The sequence below is a fragment of the Vanacampus margaritifer genome, chromosome 9, assembly GCF_051991255.1.
Source record: "Vanacampus margaritifer isolate UIUO_Vmar chromosome 9, RoL_Vmar_1.0, whole genome shotgun sequence".
NCBI lineage: Eukaryota > Metazoa > Chordata > Actinopteri > Syngnathiformes > Syngnathidae > Vanacampus > Vanacampus margaritifer.
In genome coordinates, this window is record NC_135440.1 from 7237232 (window position 1) to 7247231 (window position 10000).

At 36.7% G+C, this 10000-nt stretch overlaps 1 protein-coding gene across 2 annotated transcripts in view; it reads left to right on the plus strand.

The window, feature by feature from the left end:
• The window catches only part of emc2 (ER membrane protein complex subunit 2), a 44189-nt gene that overhangs the window by 6479 nt on the left and 27710 nt on the right, over positions 1 to 10000 (plus strand). For both annotated transcript variants that reach the window (XM_077575774.1, XM_077575775.1), the window contains exons 3-5: positions 1110 to 1174; positions 5468 to 5553; positions 7841 to 7898. In XM_077575774.1, the coding sequence (XP_077431900.1) occupies positions 1110 to 1174; positions 5468 to 5553; positions 7841 to 7898 (209 nt within the window). The remainder of the gene's footprint in view (positions 1 to 1109; positions 1175 to 5467; positions 5554 to 7840; positions 7899 to 10000) is intronic.

A 10000-nucleotide genomic window follows, 5' to 3' on the forward strand; every position in this document is an offset into this window, starting at 1 on the left:
TATAAGGGCGTAATTCCCCCTTTTATATCCGCGAGTGTCTTTGTAGTCATTCAAAGTCATGCGATTTCATACTTGTTTACAGCATGCGTTACATCACGATGATCATGTGATTGTCCAAAAATGGCAGCTATTGTACATAATGCAAAAATATCCCTAAACAGTACTATAAAATCATAATCACTTCACATAAATTGACAAAAAAAATTTTCAGGGAAGAGTTTAAATGAGCCATTTTACAGGAAAGCTGTTTTGTTTTTAATAAATGGGGTGCACCTTTGCTAAAAATGTTATAGCAATCACAATTACTGTGCTAAATAGACAAATAAACTCAATCCTGAGAAATCACGTAATGTTTAAGTCGATCTCTGACGTGGCTGTAAAACGGCTTTTCTGATTGTCTAGTAGTGCTGCAGGTTAATGGCAGATCGGAATAGTTTACGACACAGTTAAGCAGCATTTCCATTCTGTTTGACAAATTGGAATACATGGCTCTATATAAACCATGACTGGAGACATGAACATTTTCTATGAGCGCAACCTCCGTCATTGCTCCACTTTGACTTGTTCGGCAATTTTGTTGGTCAGATGTGACGAAACTATCTGTAAATGTATTGGTGGCATGAAGATTGTTTGTAAAAATCCATAAATTAATTGAATAAAATTTAAAGCAACAGTGTTGAAACCGTGAGAGGAAAATAGCGGCTTGTAGTCTGGAAATCACGGTAGTTGATCAACATTACCCGTGTATCACTATTGCTAGTGTCAGGCTAAGAGTAGCACAGTAGCAAAGCAATAACAACCACACATTTAAAGGCACCTTTCAAAGCATGCAATACCATACAATTCATTCATCATCCAATACTTGTGTACCTAACTATCAAATGCGGGATTAAATAATCTAAATCATTTTTTTTTTTAAATGCTTGTCATGTTATTTACATCAAAGAAGTGTGGTACAATAATGTTTAGCATTTGGGTTTAGCAGTCTTATTTTTGTATTTATTTTTCTAAATGACGTAATTTATATGATTCAAACATCCTGTTACTCCAAGCAGGAGACTGGAAAGGGTGTTAACACAGCCTCTTTTTTTTGTCTCTATTCTGCCCAGTATGGATTATTTATGAGCAGGTGATGATCGCAGCGTTGGACTGCAGTCGGGATGACTTGGCTCTGGTAAGATTTTATGGCACCTCCTTACACACCCAAGACCTTCCAAGGCAATCATTCTTGGTCTCGCAGCCATTCCCGCTTGCAGCATCGTCTTTGCCAAATGTGTAAATACAGTTTTTATTTGGCCAAATGGTATTATTTTATCGTTCGGAAAAAATCATTCCCAGAGGGTTGGAATAAGAGGGTGTAAGCACATGAGCGAGTGAGTGACCCTAATTTGTAGAGGTCAACTTTTTTTCTTCGTGGTCTATTTGCCACCCTGAAGACACATTTCACATTTCCAGTTAGTCTTTATTAGTGAATATTGCTAAGCCTGTCGCGATAAATTCTTCAAACTGTTAAGATAATCAATAATGATGATGGTGTTATGTAAAAAATACCTAGTTAATCCTTTTTAACAAATTTATTTCAATTGGGCAGAATATTGAACATTACAGCATATGTACGGTGAGAAAAATAAGTAATGGAACACCCTGCTATTTTGTAAATTCACTGACTTAGAAATTATGGTAGGGTCTGAAATTTTCCTGATGGGTGCATGTCCACTGTGAGAGTCACAATCTAAAATAAAAAAATCGATTGATGATTTTTAAAGAATTTATTTGTATGTAAGTGCTGGAAATAAGTATTTGAACACGTGAGAAAATAAATGTTAATATTTGGTACAGAAGCTTTTGTTTACAATTACAGAGGTCAAATGTTTCCTGTAGTTCTTTGCCCATTTCACGCTTGTGGAGAGGTCTACCATTTTGTCCCTGGTATCTTTTGAAATCGAGGGATTTGCAGACCTTTTTTGCTGCACCTGGGACACATGTGCATGCTTCAACAATCAGAAGAAAAGTCAATCGACAAGGCTTTCATGGAAGCATGGCTTAAAGTACTCCGGCACAGCGAAGTAAACAGTTTACATGTGGGGAATATTGGACACGTCTGGCAAAACACCGCCAATGCGGAGTAAAGGCCAACTTCAAAATAAACCTCCCCATACCAAGTAATACTGTATGTGGCGCGCAATGCCAATGGATGTTTTTATTTTAAAAAAAAATCCAAATACGTTTTGGCATTCGCGGCGCAATGGATGACTTGACTCGTCCTGCGGAACGTTGCCGTTGGCTGCCGTTTTTATTGCCGGCGTAAACAATTGCGACCAAAGTCAACAAAACAACTTCGTACAGAAATCACGTTCGATCGCCAATTCAGGGCACTAAAGGAAGACTTAATTACACTGGCATTGTATTGCACGATGCATGTTGCCAGTATTTTGGGTTTCAACAGTGTTCGGGTGCTAACGGTGATAGCGGCTGCAGCTAGACGCCCATCCAACCTCTCTCAACTGGCTGCATTTTGCAAGAAAGAGTGGCAAAAATTCCCCCAAAGTAGATGTGAAAGACTGATAAATCACTAAAGAAAGTGTTTGGATGAAGTTTTCATTGCAAAAGGAGGTGCAATGTCTGATTAAGTGAGAGGTTCACATACGTTTGCACCCATGAAATCTGAGTTTTTCTTAAATCAACAAATAAATGACAATATTATCATTCTTTTTGTTCAAGTCCATTATTTTCAATGTCAGCATTGTAGATTTGGGTATGACTAAACATTTAATAAAGTTGTTTTAATATTTTATACAAAAAAATCTAAGCATGCCTGCAGGGTTCACAAACTTATGAGCAGCACTGTATAGTCTGACAGATTGTGAGGTGCACATGTGTTTTTATACACTTAACAACCTCAAAAAGGTTAGATTAAGTTAGATTAATAAATGGATAGGAGGTAGACTTTTTGAAGGCACAGTAGCAGGTCTTTGAGGGCCAGAATTTTTGCTGATTGGCACATGCTCAAATACATATTTCCTGCTCTAATATACAAATACATCTTTTTAAAAATCATGCAATATGATTTCCTAAATTTTTAGTTTAGATTGTGTCTCTCACAGTGGACATGCACCATTGAGTAAAATTTAAAACTCCTCCATCATTTCTAAGTGAGTGAACTTGCAAAATAGTAGGGTGTTCAAATACTTATTTTCCTTACTGTATACGTAAAATATTTGTGTTTGTTTACTTTGCTCTTAAGGTTAAAAACAATATAAAAAGAAAGTGATGACAATCAAGAGTGGCCAATGTGAAAACATTAATCATGCTTCTTTTTCTTTTTTTTTTAACCTCATGCCTCAGCCCTGTGTCAGAGATACTAGAAGTTAAAATTGGAGCTGTAACCTTCTGCTTCTGAGAAACATGAGTCACTATTGATCAGCAAGTTCTGTGTCCAACGCAGGACCACATCATGCCTTTTCATTGATGATCAGGAATAGCAAGTTCTCAGTCTTATCAAAGTTGTTTTGGGAAGAGAGAAAAAACAATGACAAAAAGAGGGTTTCAGTCAATTCTAACATTTAATTTGCTTGTTCAACAAGTAAAGTTATTAGGGGTGTTAGAAAAAATCGATTCGGCAATATATCGCGGTATTACAGCTCGCAATTCTCGAATCGATTCCATATGCGGCCGAATCGATTTTTATACATACATTTTTTATGGGAATACTCAACAAAACGTCTTACTTTGGGTTAGGATTCACACATTAAGCATGGAAGAATATTATATTAATGGAACGTTAAGTCTTAATATTTTATTTCAGTGCTGTTCAAACATGAAACAGACTGCAACCAGATTGTTAAATGCAGTGGCTCAGTTATAAGCCTGAATTTTCAGATAAATAAATACATTTTCATACAAATCTTACAGTGTACATGTACAAGTTTACTGATTAGTATTTTCTAAATTTGAGTAAAAAATCGCAATAATCAATTTATAGATTTGCATCGGGATTAATCTGTATCAAATCAAATCGGGACCTATGAATCGTGATACGAATTGAATCGCCAGGTACTAGGCAATTCACACCCCTAAAAGTTATAAATAATAAAATTACTAGTTTTACAAAACAAAACTTAAAAAATAACCTCCTTCATTGGTTTACTTCGCTGTTAAAGGTGCATTGCAGAGTTTAAAAATTTTGTGTTAGCTAGTGTACGACCAGGGTTGGGATGGAAAAAAAACAAGATGAGGCCAGCTTCGAGCACTGCGACTTCCAACTCGAGCCAAAAGCGTGACTGAAGCCTCCTTGTCAAGCTCATGTATGGTGAGTGCGAGTATGTGCGCTTGAATAAAGTTTTCTTGGCGTCTGAGTTGGAGTTTGGGCTGTGTTCGAAGATAGCTTCTTGTTCTTTTTAGTTTCCATCTTAATTGTGTCATATGCTAGATAACACAGCACTACATGTCTGCAGGGACAAGCATGACATCACCCTCCACCAAGCCACCCCTCCTCACTCCCCCAAAATTGTGGCGTGTTCGCCCTAAATCCTCCACACTGAAGGAAAGATATAAGTTGGCAACAGTCACAGTTAAAAAGTCAGGGCTCTTTGTACTCATCTGGGCATTGATGGAGCATGCATGATCAAGAAAAATCTTCAACATTCATTGATATCGTAGATTATGTTTTGCTTGTTTTTCTCCTTGCAGATAAACGTGTTCTTTTGCGTGGTCTTTTCTTAAGTGAATGACGAGAACACTTGCGTTCATTCGCGACTTGACAGACATGACACAAATTTTGTTTTCTCTGCGCAGTTTTGTGTGTCAATTTTTATTAATGAGGAGCAAATAACAAATTTTCACACGCAAACTGCGATGTCAAGTTGCCAACCTGCTTATTTCAAGCTTTGCATATAAAAAAATAATTTTGGAATGTACTGGAATGTGGACATAGGATAGGACCACTTTATTCTCAGTGAACAAACTAAAAAGCAGATGACTAATTTAGGACAAGCTTGTCCTGCTTTTGGAAACTTGCAGCACAAGTTTTCTTTTCCATTTCTTTTTCCTGTAGTTCAAGGTATACATTAACCTACAGGTACTTGAATTTCACATACAATTACAGTAAATGTACTTTCATGTAATTTCCTGAACATTTTGTTTTAGTTTTTATGTCAAGATATAGCTCTTAAATTTAATTAAAAATGTCTTCAAAAGACTTCATGTAGAAATCCTTTTATTATGTTTACTGAATAAGCCAACAGTTAGAAGGGACAGCAAGCGCACCCAAGTGGGCAACTTGGGTAAAAAATAAAGCCGAAGATATATTATGGCTGGTTTGGATTGGACAGTGTCTTTTGAAAGCAAAATAGGCCAAAATCTCAAAATTGCACTTTTTTTTCTTTTGCGCGCGCGAATGGAGCATAAAATAGTTCAGTAGATAGAGCCAAGTATAATTGGTGTCTCTTGTCTGCCCACATCCTTGCAGACCTGTCTACAGGAACTGAGGAAGCAGTTTCCAGATAGCCACAGAGTGAAGCGATTATCGGGCATGAGGCTGGAAGCTTTAGAAAGGTAAGCATAGAGCAACAAAATCTGCAGCAAAAACACATCACGTTTGTGAATTGTACCTAAGAAGGTTTAAAATCAGAAACCGTTTAAAGATTTTGAAACAATAGTCTGAGTCTGTATATGTTCGGAAAGGTTTGAGGGTTGGGTGTGTTTATGTTGGCTCACTTGGCATTCATTTACTGAATTGGGTAACATGGAGAAAGTTTTGACTTTGGATAGCCCTGAGTTGCAGTTCGGGATTCCCGGGAAGGAAGTGGTCAGATCCCACTGTTATTCTCGGGGTCCCTCAATCTCTGTTTTCGTCTTTCCTGTCCGGTTTTTGTGCTGGTACAAATGAGTGTGTCTTGGCTCAGTAAGTGTTTACGTCACTTCACGTGTTTCCCCTTCTCCCGGTTCTTTATTTTATTAACAAAACTTTAGAGAAATTTTGCTTTTTTTTTTTTTTTGGTCAGATTAAGTAACCCCAACATCGTGGCTAATTGGTAGAAAAAAGGGGTACACTTAAGGAAAGCTTCTAACAATAATTCCAAAACACCCACTGCCCCACCGAATTAGAGGCTTGCATCCTTGTGCCATCTGAAATATTCCAAAGTGTGGCTGAGTAATAAAGTGAGTGTGACAGAGGCAGCCATTCTGGATGTGGGGCTGTTTAGTGCTAATGGAAACCAGAGTTGCTTCTGTCTGCTGTAGTGTGTGCTATGGGACACTAGCCGGGCTTACATGGAGACTTTTTTTGTCATTCCAATTGAAATCATTCTGAATGAAGAGCTTTTTACATATGACGTGATCCATTCCAATCTGCCATTTGAGTTCCCCAGTCTGCTAAATCAGATCAGCCAAGTTACAGCCGTGGGACGCGCAGACATTGATAACGTAATTTATCAAGATGGAGTTCATTTGTCATTTATCACAGTAGCTATGATAGTGTTAATGCTTTTATTAAATAAACATCTTGATAAAAACAAGTTCAAAGTACATCGAAACAAGTTCTTTCCTCGCAGACGAGCTTTTGGTAAGACACTAAAAAGTGCGGGTACTGCAATGTCGTGACACGTCAAGAACGAGCATGCGCTAATCGGACGCAGCCTGGCCGATTGAACTGTTAACATGACGCTCATTCGGTTTGGCAAAAGGAATATACCACCCTTGTCAATCTGATTGAATGAGCTGTTTATATGGAGCATTTTCGTTCAGTTTGGCTATTTGGATTTATTTAATTGGAATACATGGCTCCATGTAAACCTGGCTACTGATCACTGAGCACTGCCTTTGACAGTTAAAATATCAGTGTCGTTACGTGCCTGAGATAATATGACAAGTAGCCTATACTACACATACAGTATTCAGCATAAGTGAGCACACCCCAACAGGTTTGTAAGAACACCTTTAGTTTCCTTTCAGAATTAAGTTTTTCTTTGTGATACTATACTACTAAATACTCAAATGTGAGCCATTGGTTGCAAAGAGGTGCTAATTTGTATACACAAAAAAGTAGTTTTTAATTAAATTTATTAAAGAACATTTTGCACAAATGAGTACAGCCCAAGAAAAAGACAACAACTTTTTAATTGCATTAGTTAATTTGATTAAACAAATGATTTTGTAATCTATGCATTCTATTATCAACTTTAGTTTCATGTTGTGAGTTAAGCGCATATTCTACAGAAAACATTTTTTCACAATTTTGGAAATTGTTCTTATATTAATTGAGATATTGAATAAAATCTAAAAAGGGGTGTACTCATATGTTACCTTTTTTGTTTAGTTTTTTTTTAACGTATTTTGCTACAGCATAATTTGATATTTAAAACGCATAAACTTGGCTCTCAAGCAATTCTGTTCGCTTCAGTGACCAGTTTTGGTTGCCCAAGTTCACATGTAGTCAAGACACAGGCATCCAAATCAACAATTTGGCTGCGGATCTAAGCACATTTTAATGCAACAATATGATCTTGTTTAAAGGTGAATCAAACTGACTACAATCAAACGAATGGAATATTCAAAACAAAGGGCTTTATTTGCATGGATTTCATGACTCATTGTGAAATGATACAAGACTCTTACAAGGTTGGCTGTGTAACCAGCAACCTACACTTAAATGAGTGTTTATTTCATCCTTAAGATCCCCACTGATTACTGAACAATACAGCCGAACTGTAATCATAGAAACATGCATGATGTATACAGAAACTTGATTCTCCAAAACTCTTTGATTTCCCCACCACCTAATTTTGCAAGATTAGAATTGAATTTTGTGAAAACTGAGATTTTCTTTTCTTTCTCTCTGTAGGTATGATGAGGCCAACAAGCACTATGATGCCATTCTTCAAGACGACCCCACAAATACAGTAAGACAGTAGCTGGGTTTACATGGAGACTTTTTTGTCATTCCGATGTGGTCACCTGTTTCCATGGGACGTGATCCATTCAGATCACCGTTTACATGAATTAGATTAGCCATGTTACAGCCCTGTGACGCGCAGAGATAGATGTAAAACCGCATGATTTATCAACATTGAGTTCATAATGGAGATAACAAGTTGTGTGTTTGGCTCCAAAAGGTTATAAGAATAGCGATTTTTGATGGCAATTGTTTCTTACATACATAAGATATCGGGGCTTTAACATACCATTGATCACTAACAACCAGGAAGAAAAAAGCAGTAAACTATTATGAGCAGTGATAGCTTGGTTTGGCATGCACTTAATACATGTGATCATGCAGTGAGTGTCATGCGAGAGTAAGACACAAGTTAAAAGTTCTATACCAGTATCGGTAAATGGCATTTGCCAGTTATTTGTTTGTACTTGCCGATACCGATGTCATCTTTTTAATGCTGTATCAGGGCCCCTCCCAATACCGTATCGTATCGGCACAACACTGCAATAAACCTCAACCTGTTGGGATGCTCCAATCCGCTTTTTTTCATTACCGATATCGATACCGACACCTTGGGTTCAGTATCTGCCGATACCGATGCAATACCTATCCATACTAAATAGTCTTTGCACGTGTTTTTTCTTCCAAAATATTCACACAAAAACTCACTGGATTTTACAGTTTTTTAATGTTTAGGAAATGTTTATTGAACATTTATTGGAATGTGATTTTCATTTGCTATTGCAATACATGTATTAAATAAATGTAATCGTTACTTAAGTACACTTTGATTTTGCTACATTCAAGCACAATGTTAATGTTTGAGCTGTGCATAATGTTGCAGTTGCCTACAATAATAAATACAAGTGTATTTTAGGAATAAAACCTCTACCTAATTTTAAAGAACACTTAAAATTCACTATATTACTGAATTAAGATGCTGGTGCAAATGGTGATGGACTGACATTTTTTTTTGTCTGTATACAGGTATTTAATAATACATGCAACAACAATATTTTGTTATGATTACTGCATTATTGCATTCAACTGCAGTTGCAACTTAAGTGCAATGTAGATGACAATTAATGACAAATCAATTACATTAAGTAAATCAGTGAGTTTATATAATAATTTTACTTTTCAAAATATATATATATTTTAATTATTTTTTTAAATCTTAGACAATAGACATTATTTTACATTTCTAACAAAATGTTCAGGAAGGTTATCAGTATGTTTTTAAAAAGTTACATGGAAACTTAAACAAGTAAATGCCATAACTCAAAATTTTTCTACAATAAACATTTTTTTCCAAAATTCAAAAATACTTGAAACCTTAAATGTTCCCATTTCTTTGTTTTAATGTTGAACAAAAACAAATGGGAATGGGAATGGTAAACTATTTTTACCTAAGTACCACCCTATTGAGCACAGGCTATCACCCAGTACTAGGGTTGGAATGGGAAAAAAAAGGACAGTGGGTCCTCTGTTTGAGGGTGTTAACCGCAGACTGTTTTCCACCATCCTTTCCCTTTGTGACTGGGTGTAGTGATAAAGGGTGGTGCAGAGATTAGCTTCATCATTTAGTCAACTATCTTGGGGCAGGGACTATCGCAAGCACTTTCTCCTGCAGGTTCAGGAGTCTGCTGGGGATGGGCCTGAGAAGTGACGGAAAATTGGTGACCACAAGGAAGACTTGCAAAGCATGCCAGCATCCAAAGCAGAGATTGGAAAGTGAGCTGTTGTAATTACAGGCTATGGAGTAGATGTGGTACCCATTAACCAAAATTGTTGAATCAACAAAAATTGCTCAAGGTTTTTGTTTCTTTTTACCAGGACAGTATCCAAATCTTAAAAAAAAAAAAAAGACTCTTATCCATTCCATTGCTTTTTGTCTTGCATCACCCACAGTCGCGTTGTCACGAAACCAAAATTTTGACTTCGATACTATACCTGCATAAAATACCTCAATATCGATAACCGGAAACAATACCGAGGCAAAAGCCTAAAGGGAGGTTTAATTAATTTTATATGTATAGTAGGGGTGGGACGATACGGGTAACTTACAAT